Source organism: Protopterus annectens, chromosome 1.part0 (assembly GCF_019279795.1).
Source record: "Protopterus annectens isolate FY-2018-M chromosome 1.part0, PAN1.0, whole genome shotgun sequence".
Taxonomy (NCBI): domain Eukaryota; kingdom Metazoa; phylum Chordata; order Ceratodontiformes; family Protopteridae; genus Protopterus; species Protopterus annectens.
In genome coordinates, this window is record NC_056725.1 from 1,809,763,616 (window position 1) to 1,809,777,682 (window position 14,067).

Below are 14,067 nucleotides of genomic sequence, written 5' to 3' on the forward strand. Positions count from 1 at the left end.
CAGAATCAGTGCCACCCCCTATCCCCAGCTATTCAGTCTTTTCAGCTTTCTTACCCAGTCCCCATTCCCAGAGGCAGTGTATCTTTCATCCAGTCTTCCTGTGGTACCAGTGTCGGTCAGTAGCTCTCTAAACTTTGGTTTCAGCTTCTTCCCTCACTCACTCAACTTCGATGCTTTGAGTCCCGGATCCAGGGTGTCGTGGCTGTGGTGCTCTATTTGACTCTGAGACCTTCAAAGCCTTGACTGCTGCTCAGGGCCTTGGCACTTGACAGCTTGGTTCCAATGTCCTCCTTGGGGCCTTCAGCCATTGGGTTTGAGAGTGCTTCTGACCTTTCCAGTTTGGCTGGCTTTTCAGCTCCAATGGCTGGATCAGCGTTCCAGGCTGTGGAGAGGGACTTGGCTGTACCAAGACATCTGGTACACTCCCAGAGCTTGGATCCATCCAGACTCCCTTTGACGACTGTACCCTTCTCTTCTCATTTCAGTAGACTGGGGCAGATGTATTCATTAGATTTCAAGACTACTCAACCCTAAAGTCCATTGTCCATTTCTGATGTCTCCTTTGGGAGTCCCAAGGCACGTTCCTTGGAAAAGGACTTGTAAGTGGAATCATATTGACTCCTTTTCTGAGTCCGATACCGACTTAGATGAAGGAGAAGTTTCTGAAAGATCCCACCCCTCAAAGATGTCTCCTTTACAGGCATCCAAGAATTGATGAAACTGTGGGAGATGGTCCACCGAAGTCCCTTCTGATGAGTCCATGTATCTTAAAGCCTTTGGATCCAGCCCTCCAGAGTCCTGGGTGGTCCTGCCTCCTGACCTGTTAGTCGACCGCCATACTCAAAAAGCTTGGAAATAGCCTGATGTGTCAAAACCTATCCCTAAAAAGCCAGATAAAGTTTTAACTGCTACTAAGTATATAAAGTTCTGGGCTAAGGGTCCCCCTGTAGATGCCATGATGGTAGCAGCAGCCACGAAAAAGGAACTGTGCAATGAGTGTTCCTCTGTTCATTCCCCTAACAGGGAGTCTAGGGCTTTGGACAAATTGGGGAAATGAGCATATGTTTCAGCCACTTTCTCTATTCATGTGCTGAATTATGTGGCTTGCATGACACTGTTCCAGAGGGATTTGATTAAGGAACTTTGGCGGCAACTTACCAGCGGGCATCCCAAAAACTGTGTAGTCCTAGTTGCAACCCTTCAAACTACTACAAATATATCCATGAGACTGCTGTCCAGTGCAGTGGATGGTGCAGTAAGTACTGGCATTCCAATGCATAGTCATGCCAGGATGTGGCTTTGTGACTTTGCAGAACACTTCAGAACATCATTCAATACCCGTTTTGAGTGCTGTACTTTGGACTGAAAGTTGGGGACATGCTTACCACAAGTAAACAGGAAGGTCAGGGACATGCTTACCACAAGTAAACAGGAAGGTAAGACTCCTCCGAGATCCTTCAGGAATTAGAGGGATAGAAAGATTTGGTTCAAAAAATGTAAAGGCTTTTACCAGGACACTGATGGGTACAGGCCTCGCAGAGGTGGAGGCAGTTCCACTGGATGTCACCCCAGAGGCAGAAGTGGTCTGCAAAATCAAGGTTTATATGGTCCATTCACACAGAAGCCTTTCCAGAATCCCTGAATGCTCACCTGGTTGCTGCACTCTGAAGGCATTCTGGGGATGCTTCTCCTTGCATCTTCTAGCCTGGCAATATATAACTTCAGATTCATGGGTGCAAAGGATCATTTCTAGAGGTTCTTCAATTCACTTTTTAGAAGCAACAGAAGTTACTGGTCAAGAGTCATCCAGCTGGTCTCCCTAAGACCAATTAGAATCCAGAGTCTACTCAAGGTTCTTTTTAGTGCCAGAAAAGATAGGGGACTTCAGACCAGTTTTGTATATTTAAATTAGTTGGTAAAACAGATAAAATTCCAGATCACAGTTCAGTCGATTCTGACCCTTCTCAGAAAGGATGATCGGATATGCTCTATAGATTTCCAAGATACCTTCCCATCCCATAAAGATCCAGAGGTAGTAAAGGAGATTTCTCCTTTTCTGGCTAGGAGCCAGTTACTTCCAATTTAGAGTGCTGCTCTTTGTTTTCAGTACTGCCCCTGGGTGTTCAACAAGGTAATGGCAGTGGTGAGGGCCTTTCTCAGGCTTCAGGGGATCAAAAGTATTCCCACATCTGGATGATTCTTAACTGCTACCTCCAGGGATCTATGTCTGACATACCAGTCATTCCTGCGAGAACTTTTGACTGTCCTGATTATTTCTATCGACCATAAAGAACCACAAATTATAGCCTGTTCAGTTATAGCCTACCGAGTGTATAGAAGTCACAGGCTGACAGATACTGTTCATCAAATAGTAAAGCTACCCTCATTGCAGATAAACTCAATCAAATCAGTGGATTTCAAATATTTAATCAACTTTATCCCCAGGCTCGACGGATATTAAGACTTCTAGGGCTAATGGCTTCCTCCTTAGTGATTGTCCCATTGGCCAGATATGACACGAGCATTCTACAGTGGACATTAGTAGTACAGTGATCCCAGAGGTTTCATCCCCTTCACCTCAAAATTTGACTCCTGCAGGTATGCAGGAACCATATCCAGTAGTGGATTACATCTGACTGTCGCTCTGGGCAGACACTTCTCTCCAGCACCCAAAGCTTCAGTGACCATGGATGCTTCCGTTCTTGGGTGGGGAGAAGATTTCCTTGGGAGAATGGTCCAAGGAATGTGGTCCCCACTAGAGGCCAACCAACATCAGTCTTTTGTATTTAAGAACAGTCCTTGCATTTCAGGACCATCTACCCAAAGATGTGATTGCCATACATTCAGAAAACATGTCAGTAGTTTGGTACACCAGCAGACCAGGTGGAACCAGATCATACTGTCTTTGCCGAGAAGCCATGAGAATCTGGCATTGGGTGACGTCTTCAAACCACTTTCTAGTAGCAAAGCATATACCTGGAATATCCAACACCCTAGTGGACAAACTGAGCAGAACTATATTACTGCCTAACCAGCGGGGTCTCAACAAAACATTGTCAACAGAGCTTTTCGACCACTGGGGGCAACTTTGTTGCAACCGTTTTGCTTCATAACTAAACAAATGCAGAAGTTACTTTGCCATCATTCTCCATAGTGTCAGTCAATGAGAGATGCTATAGTCCATTCTTGGCCCCCCAAATTTACTTTATATCTTCCCCCATTCCTCTTATTCCCAAGACCAAAGTAATCCTAATTGCCCCCTTCTGGCCCTCAACAGGTATGTTTCCCCTTTCTATGGCCTCAGTTCGCCCACCATGGATGCTGCATCCCTTCCCAGATCTCCTCACACACCCCTCCAGGATGCCTCTACTGGACCTTCAGACCCTAAAACTGACCTCATGGTTTCCCCAGTTTTAACAACTGCCAGAGATGTCAGGCTTTCTTCTCCAGTATTACAAATGATTTTGTTCTCTGAGGAGTTCTACTAAAAAGACAAGAGCAAATGGATGCACTTTTCTATTTGGACGTCTGATAATGGTCTAGGTACCCTTTTCAGCACCTGTTCCAAAAAATACTCAAAATTCCTTTTGGAACCTTCATGTCAAGATCCTGTTATTTGCCAATTAAAGTAAACTTGGTAGCCATTGCAAACTTTCACATTGGATTCAGTAACCCTCCCATTGCTTCTGTCAATCTCCAAGGCCTTTTTGAAAGGTCATTTTTATTGAGGCCTCCAGTTCATAATCCAGTCCTTGCCCGAGACATTACCATTTTGCTACAGTCCTTAACTCAGAAACCCTTTGAACCTGCAGCACACACAGATGTGAAATTCCTGTCCTGGAAGACTATATTTTTGATTGCCATCACCTTTGCCAAATTAGTATCAGAATTTCAGGCAGTTTATGAAAGATCAGGAAAGGAGTCTTCCATAAAAGATAGTGTGGTTGAAGACAAACGCATCCTTTCTCGTAAAAGTGGTTTCTGAATCAAATTTAAATCAACAGATTGACTTACTAGATTTCTTTCCCAAGTTCTCAAAGGGCAACATATATCACATGCATTAGACCTGCGCAGACACCTTGGGTCTCCATCGTACCAAGACTTTCAGAGAATCTGACCAGGTGTTCATATCCCTTTTTTAAGAAAAAGTTGGGTGTGTTTCTAAAGTTACTCGTGATGGCTACTAATTGCATTTCCTGTGTCTGTGATTCACTGGGTTTACCTCTACAGTCGAAGCCTAAAGAGCGTTCTTCAAGGGCTTTGGCAACATCTACAGCCTTTGCTAGTTGAGTTCGTATTAGAGACATTTGTGCAGCAGCACTTTTGTTTCACTAGAGATTACGTGTACAATTCAGGATTCACACATCCTTCAGTTCTGCCATTCTCAGACATATCCTTCCTTGAGACCACCCAAATATTAATCGGGTAGCTTGGAAATCTGCACCACATCTTAAATCATCCGAAAAAAGACATCGGATATGACAAATTATGTACTTGCCATAATGTCTGTCTTTTCGTCTGGTTCAACTCCTCACCCACCTTTCCCCTAACAAAATTGTCAGTCTACTTTTAGGGCACAGCCAGATCACATGTGAACCCTGTCTGGCCCGCTTTTGTCTTGGTGTTTATTCTTTTCTATTTATCTTACTGGTAAACAGATATGCTTATTTAGATGCATGTACTCCTTATAACCTTTTGTGGTCAGTCAGCAAACTCTGTCTGATCTGGCTCAGGCAGGACAGGGAATTTATGGTTGAGGAGGAGTCAGAGCTCTTGGAACCAGTGCTTTGTAATGACGTGGCAAGGTTGAATGACTACCTACGTGTTGAACCAGATGAAAAGACAACACCAGTCGTATTGTTATGGTGAGTATGTAGCTTAATTTTTTCATTTGTATAAATCTAATCGCCAGACATAAGTGATCAGTAAAGATGGTTTCCATTTTTATATCAATCATAATAAATAAATATACAATGTAATATAATGTAATATGAGCCCATACAGAGCCTTTCCATTGTTCCAAATGAGAAGGCTACAGTGACAGAAGAGCCCAGGAAATGACTTTAAGAATCAGAAATACTGTGGATCTGAACCAAAGAATGGTGTTGGGAGATCAAGATGATCATGAAGACCAGCAGCCATGATATTAGTAAATAAGTGAGAGAAGTGAAAAGCATCACTCTCCCTAGATGTAGTATAGAGGTGATGTGAAGTGTGGCTCTGCCTGAAGTGGACTGAAAGACTGAATTTACTGTGATAAATTTGAGGGAGAACTGTAAAGCATAAACACCACTTTCTCAATGTTTAGGAGCACACTGAAAAAGGATCAGTACAGGTTTACAGCCCCTAGCAGATAACAGTGACACAATCAACGTGCTTCTTTCCAGCTTTTCTGATATTGTTGCATTGTAAAGCCTGGTCACATTCCAGACCAAGGAAAAAATGCTTTCCTTAAGATTGTAAACTTATACAACAGTCATTGATAAATGCACATTGAGGTTGCTTTAACATACCTACTCCTACTATGTAGAACTTAACAAAATAGCTTGTCGTTTTCATCAGGAACTTTTACTTGGTTACTTCAGTCCATTCAGTGTTCCTTCTAAACATTTTAACAGTGAGTTTTATACTTAAGTTTTGTTACCAGTTTAACACAAACTCCCAGTCTTTTCATCCACTTAAAGCAGAACCATGGTTCACATCTCTACATTACATATGAGGGAGTGATTTTCTTTCATTTCTCCCACTTTACTATTTCACTTTCTTGCTGGTCATCGTCCTGATTTATGTTTTCTTCTTTTTAAGCACCTTTAATGAATTATCACTTGTGACATAGGCAAACTTGCATGTATATAAAAGTAATCAAACCATATTAAGTTCATATTTACAAACATCATAATTCACATTAGTTATGTATCGTATAATCTAAGTAACAGTACATAAATTATTCAGTTTTTGCCTTCTCACAAACCTCATTCCTCCTCCAAAACATTTTTCTCACAATTTCCATTTATTTTTTTTCTTTAGAAAAGGGTAGGAGAAAGCCACAAAGATTCCCCCTCCTGTTGTATCTACTACAATATTCACTACTTCAAGTAAAGCTGGTTTAGATTTTGATTTCCATTTTCTAGTAATTGCTTTTTGGCAGCCATCAGAATTAAGTTTAATAAGGATTTACTATGTCTAGGCAGTTAATTTATTTTGTACAGTTAAACACTTTTGTCCGTTTGAGGGAGGAGCTTAACTGTAGAAAATAAATTAATTTCTGCATGTTTTAAAGTTCCAACAAAAACATTTTTGAGTGAATCTGGAAGCTTTTTCAGTTTCCTTGTTTGACTGTGTGTTACTTGGGTTTTGTCTTGGTGAATGAAAATTAAGAAAACCTGTATACATGCTACAAGATTATAACAAATTTATTATTTTTTTTCTTTTAATCTATGTGAATTTGCGTTGCAACATAAAATGTGGTAGTTTAGTATATTAAGTCTAGTGAGTGTCACAGGGGAATAAAGCATGATTTGTATAACTTACTTCATCTGCACAAAACTGCTGTAGAGTAACACAAATGTACTTTGCTGGTTCTATATTAAATCATCGAAGAGTAAATTCCGTGAACAGCTATTCAACAGCAAACTTGCGTTTCAGCGAATGTTTGTATCAGAGAATGTCAAATAATCGATTAGCCATAGTTGACCAACCTCAAGTAAAGGCTACGTACTATGTCATTACATCAGCAATAAGTGAGGAAATAATCCGAAATGAATTGCTTATACATTTTACTGTATGAAACCGAAGGGTATTACACTGACAGTGTTCTAGAAGTAAAACATTGTATATTGTCAAATTCATAAGTTATATTTGTTTAGTGCTAGTCTGCCAAGTAAAAGTGGTATAAAAGTGTTAGTATTATGTTTAAGGAGAGAATGTTTATAGATTTAGGCATGTACTGTACAAATTACAAATGGTGTTCTCATGTTGGGTGTTTTCTATTTATTTTGTTTGTTTGGGTTATTTTCACATTTGTGATGTTGGCCAGCTACAGCTATTCCGATGATTTAGTGTAAGTTTGCTGAGACATACATTCGCTGTTTTTCTGTCTGAATAACTGTTAGCAGAATTTACTCTTCAATGATTTAATATAGACCCTACTTTGCTACCTAGTTGCTGATTGCTAACTTTTTTGCTTCTTTAAACATTTGCCTATGCTGTGTAATTATTTTCTACTTTCCACTTTTAGGCTTGATTCCTTTGCTAGGCATTGATGTTTGGGAGCATGCCTACTATCTACAGTATAAGAATGTGAGACCTGACTATCTTAAAGCCGTCTGGAATGTAATTAATTGGGAGAATGTGACCGAAAGATATCGGGCTGCCAGAAAATAAAATTAATATTGAATTTTCTATTAGAATCCCACATGACTTCATGCACTGCTACTTTTGGAGACTAGTTGAGTAAAGGAAATGCTACGCACTTATGTCAGGTCATGCAAAGTAACCACTCTTGAAATACAACAGCGAGCTTGGTTTTTGATGCCACCACTATAAAATGTGAAAAGCACTTGCTATAATCTGCTTAAATGATTTCTTCAGTAAATTCTGTTGGAATAAAAATTTGATAAACACTTGCAATTCAGTTTATTTATGTCATTGTTTAACACCTGATTTTTTTTCTTCCCAGAGTTTGCCAGTCGTGTGCTATGCATTACTTAGTAGTACTGCAAGATGAATGTAGACCTGATGCCAAATATTAACATCCCTCACTTGGATATCATGCTTTAACTGTTGGATATATAAGGCAGCAGATAGACAAAAGGAGGGATAATGAGACTTAAGTAAAAAAAAAAAAATTTTGAGCAAACTAGAATGCTTAAAATGCAGGTTTTAATATCTCACAGTATTTACAGAAGAGGAGAGGAGACGGTCTTGCTTTTCATTTAGACAGAATTGGGCAAGAGAATTTGGTTGTGGCCAGTCCTTACAGATGGTCATGAAGGAATTGTAAAAGTTGATAACACTGTGATGCTTGCTGGAATGCATTCTTGGACCCTTCGCAAACTGGAGAGAGAGTACTAGTATCTACTAACCTAGCAAATCCTGGGAGGGGGAGGCTATGGATGTTCTTCATCTCACATTGCTGCAGTCCTTACACTTGGGTAGTCCGCTGTCCTCGGTCGGCCCGAATATCAAAGTATAAGGCTGACGTCGGTCAAGGCGCATTTGACTGACATCAGGACGTCAGGGTACAAATGCGCATGACCGACGTCATATCCTCTGTCTTTTTTGCCGCATGGTCCAATGCAGAAGCAGCATTGCAAGTGCCGGTTGGCGTTCTGAGATTTTTCGATTTCGAAGTTTCAGACCGAGTTCAAAGTTGGCTAAGTACCCCGTTGGGGAATATTTTAGTGTTTCTTGCCTCAGTGATTTACGGATGTCAGAAAAAGTCAATAATTGCATTTCTTGTGGCAAACAGATACCTCATACAGATTATCATACTTTCTGTATTCCTTGCTTAGGGCCTGAGCACGACGTTGTTGGCTGTCGCTCTTGTGCTAGATTTAATAAACGCACTATAAAGAGAAGGTTGGATTGTGCAAGGTTAGTCTTTGGGAAGCGGTGTAATTATAAAATGCCGTCTGATGCTCCGCCGCTTCTTCAAGAAGCGCAAGGACAAGGCAGTTAAGCCTAGGCTAGAAGAACCATCTGTACCGGACGCCGGTTCTTTAGAGGTGTCGGTGGAGCCGGTGGCTCCACCGGAGGTTTCTTTGTGTTCCCAGGGTGAGACCTTATTGCAAGATGTGGCCTCTCAGGAGGCAAGTCAGGCTGAGGGGGCTTCTCAGGTTACTATACTCCCCTCCCTTCCTAGGGTGGCTAGGCCCTCTCCTTCTGTTTCAAAGGCTTCTCCCAGGGGCAGGCCAGGTTTGGCTTCAGTTGGTGTTACCCCTAGCTCTTCAGGTACTGTGCCCAAGAAGCATATGCTTAAAATGGCAGAAGATTTGATTACTTTAATTAGGGGTTCTATGCCCCCTCCTGATAAGAGACCTAGGATGGAGCCTGAGCTGGGGGGTTTTGAGCAGGCTTCAGATGTTTCAGAGTCTTTGGCTGAAGACTTGCAGGAGTATTCTCCTTATTCTGATTCTGATGTGGATGATTCTACTCCTGCTTCTCCTCCTGAGGATTTTTCTTTTTCAGAAACTCTTCATTCCATGAGGGAGCATTTTAAGTGGGAAGGTCAGGACTTCTCTGATTCCAGGAAAAGGCTTAGGGAATTTTTGTTTTTACCCCAGCATAGGCCTTTGGCTATACCTCCTGTTTTGGATGTAGTAGATGTTTTTACAGAGGCTTCTCGTAATCCTGATTCTTTGCCTCCTGCTCCTGTTAAGCCGGATAGGTATTACAGGGTGCCTGAAGCTCATCCTAGGGCTGACCCAGAAACTGTTAGTCAGGGGCCTAAAGGTGTTAAGGCTTCTGTTAAGAATCCGGTTCCTGCAGACAGAGGCTAGGGCCTTGGATAGATGGGGAAAGAAAGTTTATACTTCTTCCACTCTGGGTATGAGGGCTTTGAATTGCCAGTTTCACATGTTGAAATACCAGAACTATCTCCTTTCACAATTAAAGTCTAAGGTTGATGCTCTGGCAGTAGGTATTGATTGTAAAGAGTTGCAAGATTTAGTGCAGGTTTCTGAACAGGTGGGTAAGCATTCTTTGCAATGTGGTTTTGATGCTGTACAGGCCTCGTCTAGGGTGGCTGCCACTGGGTCAGTTCTTCGCAGGCATGCCTGGCTACAGGATCAGAATTTGTCTGATCATGTTAAAACGAGGATTTTAGATGCTCCTTTACAATCTGACGTGTTGTTTGGTCCTCCTGTTGAGACAGTTTTAAAGAAAATGGAGGACAAGGCTAAGTCTATGCAGACTGTTAAAGATTTTTTGCAGGTCCAGCCTCCTAAGTTTAGTAGAAATTGGCCTGCTAAGGGGTGGACGTATCCTTCTTATGATTCCCAGTCTAGGGGTAGATCTAGACGTGGTAGGGGTAGAGCTCAGGGCTCTTTCAGGCCTAGAACAGGGAGTTCTCCTGCACAGTCTTCGGGTGAGGGCAGGGGTCAGTCCTTTCGTAAACAGACCCAATGACCTACCTTTTCAGCTGCCAGAGCCTTCTCGTCTGGCAGCACCTTTGGGAGGAAGGTTAGCACTTTTCAAAGAAAATTGGAGTTTAATTACCCAAGACAGATGGGTATTGGATATCATACACCACGGCTACAGGTTTTATTTCCATACCTTGCCTCCTTTCAAAGGCATGCCAGGCGTTCCTCCTCAACAAAGAATAGAGGCGCACAAGCAGGTTTCTCTGTTGCTCCAAATAGGGGCCATACAGCCGGTCCCTATGCCAGAAGTGGGTCTAGGTTTTTATTCTCGCCTGTTCCTAGTACCAAAGAAGGGGAACACGTGGAGACCAATTTTGGATTTATCTATCCTCAACACTTATCTGGACATTCCCAAGTTCAAAATGTTGACGTTGCAGCAGCTTTTACCTCTGCTGGGCAAAGATCATTGGATGGTAACTTTGGATCTCAAGGAGGCTTACCTTCATGTTCCTATCAGACTAAGTTGCAGGAAGTATCTGCGTTTTCGAGCTGGGACTTCTCACTATCAGTTCTCTGCATTGTCCTTTGGCTTATCTACTGCGCCCAGAGTATTCACGAAAGTTCTGGCTCCAGTGATAGCTTTCTTCAGGCTAAAAGGAATACAAATCTATCCTTATTTGGACGACTGCCTGATTCTGGCTCAAGGAAGGGAAGAGCTTCTTCATCATTTGGAATATGTGATAGCAGTGCTAAGATGCCTAGGGTATTCTGTGAACGAAATAAAGTCCAGTCTAGTAACCTCTCAGGACATGTGCTTTCTGGGTGTGAGACTGAATACAGCATCCCAGTTGGCCTTTTTAACCCCGGACAAACAAGAGTCTATCCCTTTACTTCCATCAACTATCTCATCAGTCCGTGCTGACTGCAAGGACAGTCCTTCAAGCATTAGGGTTCATGGCATCTTGTATTCTGGTGCTTCCCAATGCCAAATTGCATATGAGGAAGCTACAATGGTATCTCAAAAATGTATGGACACAGCACTGCCAGGATCTGGACACTGTCATTCAAATAATACCTTGCATTCAAAAGGAATTTTTGTGGTGGGCTCAGGAATGTCACCTAAACAAGGGACTCTCTGTGACCCGGCCAGAGGCGAGTCAGATTTTAACGACAGATGCCTCAGACAAAGCTTGGGGAGCTCATCTAAATGGAAAGTGGATACAAAACAAGTGGCCTGTCAGACTACAAAATCTACATATCAACATGAAGGAGATGTTAGCAGTCCAGTTTGCATGAATAGCTTTCAAGGAATTACTTCTTCCAGGGCAGGTGTTGATTCTAACAGACAACACAACTGTCATGTGGTACATCAACAAGCAACGGGGAACGCATTCTTATCCTCTATGCAGGCAAGCAATGATTTTGTGGGAGACTGCTCTCAGTTTACAGCTCAATCTTCAGGCAAGGTATCTGCCAGGAGCACAAAACTCCTTAGCAGATGTGTTGAGCAGGCAATTATGGATCCCCACAGTGGAAATTGGATCCTCATGTATTTCAGAAATTGACAGTGTCATGGGGAACTCCAGACATAGATCTGTTCGCTTCTCCACTGAACCATCAGCTGCCAAAGTTTTGCACAAAAAGGTTTCATCCCACAGCTTGGAGAGTGGATGCTCTTTCTTTCAATTGGAGCAATCTTCATGTGTATGCCTTTCCTCCTCTGCCTCTCCTCCCAAAGGTACTTCTAAAGGTCAGACAGGACAAGCCAAGGATGATTTTAATAGCTCCAGATTGGCCTTGACAGCACTGGTACCCATTATTGAGAAGCCTGGTGGAAGCCTCCATGGCCTTTGCCTTGATTCCACACCTGTTGTCACAGGAGGACAGCCATTTGCTGAATGTCAAACTTCACTCTCTTCACCTAACAGCCTGGCATATTCTGTTTTGAACCATAGAAGGTCTCAACTTCCAACAAGTTTTGAATGTGATTTTGGAAGCTAGAAGGCCTAGTACAAGGAAAGTGTACGCAGATAAATGGAAGAGATTTTTATTTTGGAGTGCAGCAAAAGATTTTGATGTTTCTGAGCCTAATTTGAGTGTGGCTCTTCAATATCTTACTGAGTTATTGGACAAAGGTTTGTCTTTCTCTTCTATTAAGGTTCATGCTGCAGCAATTTTGGCTCACTATGATTGTGACCCACCATTGTTTTCTCATCCTTTGTTCAAGCAATTTCTTAGAGGGCAAAGAATATAAGACCCCCGAAAAGCTCCTACTCCTGCTTGGGATCTCAATTTTGTGTTGGAGAAACTCACTCTACAACCTTTTGAGCCTGCAGCTACTTCTGAGTTGAAATATTTATCATGGAAGACTGCTTTTTGTTGGCAATTACCTCTGCAAGAAGGGTTTCTGAATTGCAGGCCCTTATGGCGGTTGAGCCTTTCTTGATTTTCCATAAGGATAGGGTATCATTACGTACTAATCCTTCCTTTATGCCTAAGGTGGTTTCTAGTGTGGCTTTAAACCAAACTATTCATTTGCCTACTTTTTATGCAAATCCCCAAAATAAAGGGGAAAAGATTTTGCACACTTTAGATGTACACAGGCAGTTGCGTTATTATTTGGACAGAACTAAAGGGTTCAGGCAGTCTCAGCAGTTGTTTGTTTCTTTTGCTTTGTTTTGACACAGGCTTGCCCTGAGAACTCAAACTATTTCTAAGTGGATTGGGTTTTGCATTGCTTTCTGTTATTCCCATCATGGCAAGGAAGTTCCAGCTGGGATTAGGCCTCACTCCACTAGGGCTACTGCCACTTCAACAGCTTTTTTGAGGGGAGTGGCAACCAAGGATATTTTGGAGGCAGCTACTTGGAGTTCAGTGCATACTTTCTCTAGGCATTATCACCTGCTACTTTACTCTAAATCCAGGACTGGTTTTGCCACTGCTGTTTTGCAGGGCATTTTGGCAGCTCCCGCTTCCTTGTAGTTAGCCATCCTCCCTTACCTCTGCTTTGGGATTCTACCCAAGTGTAAGGACTGCAGCAATGTGAGATGAAGAACATAGTACAGTTTTGTACCTACCATAAATGTAGATGTTCGAAGATCCACATTGCTGCAGTCCAATTTACCCTCCCTCCTTCCCCTCTGCAGTTAGAGGTGGTTGTGTGGGTTGGGTTGTACATATTGTGTATATTGTGTATATATATTGTACATATAGTTAGTGCAAGGTTGGTTGGTTGTTTGTCTTTTGGTTTTGACCTTTATTTTTAGGGTCTTCTGACATCTGGGGCAAGAAAAGACTGAGGATATGACGTCGGTCATGCGCATTTGTACCCTGACGTCCTGATGTCAGTCAAATGCGCCTTGACCGACGTCAGCCTTATACTTTGATATTCGGGCCGACCGAGGACAGCGGACTACCCAAGTGTAAGGACTGCAGCAATGTGGATCTTCGAACATCTACATTTATGGTAGGTACAAAACTGTACTTTCTTGTGGACTGAAAGGGAACATGATTCACTTCCAAGAGTGGAAGCAAGATGCACTGAACTGTAACTGTCCTTTTCTTTAGGTAAAATCATGGAATCTTTTCTGAAGGATAATTTTGGCACATCTTTATAATGGTAGAAAAGCACACTAGGCAGCATGGAATCCTCTCGGGAAGTGTGTGCCAGACAAAACTTTCTGATTTTTACAAGACTGAATACCTTTTGGCTGAAACTTGTGTCCAAAAGAAAAATGCTGGAGTGGCCTAGAATTGAACATTGTGTTGCACCTAGGGTAAAAGTTAAACCAACGAAGACACACGCACCCTGCTGTTTAAATAGAAGTAAAAAGACTGAGATCACACCCTGAAAGGGCGGGGGGAGTACGATTAGTTTTTTCACAGGGTTGTGCAGCTGTATAATAACATTGAAATAGTAGGAGTCAATGAATTGGAAATGTTGTGTAGTAACACAAATCTCAAACTTTTTATTTATCTGTCTATC

At 42.1% G+C, this 14,067-nt stretch overlaps 1 protein-coding gene across 2 annotated transcripts in view; it reads left to right on the forward strand.

Moving 5' to 3' along the window:
• Window positions 1-7,622, forward strand: part of SOD2 (superoxide dismutase 2) — a 204,740-nt gene extending 197,118 nt beyond the window's left edge. For both annotated transcript variants that reach the window (XM_044069704.1, XM_044069700.1), the window contains exon 5: window positions 7,238-7,622. In XM_044069704.1, coding sequence (XP_043925639.1) covers window positions 7,238-7,383 — 146 coding nt within the window. In that variant the 3' untranslated portion in view covers window positions 7,384-7,622. The remainder of the gene's footprint in view (window positions 1-7,237) is intronic.
• The last annotated feature ends 6,445 nt before the right edge of the window (window positions 7,623-14,067 follow it).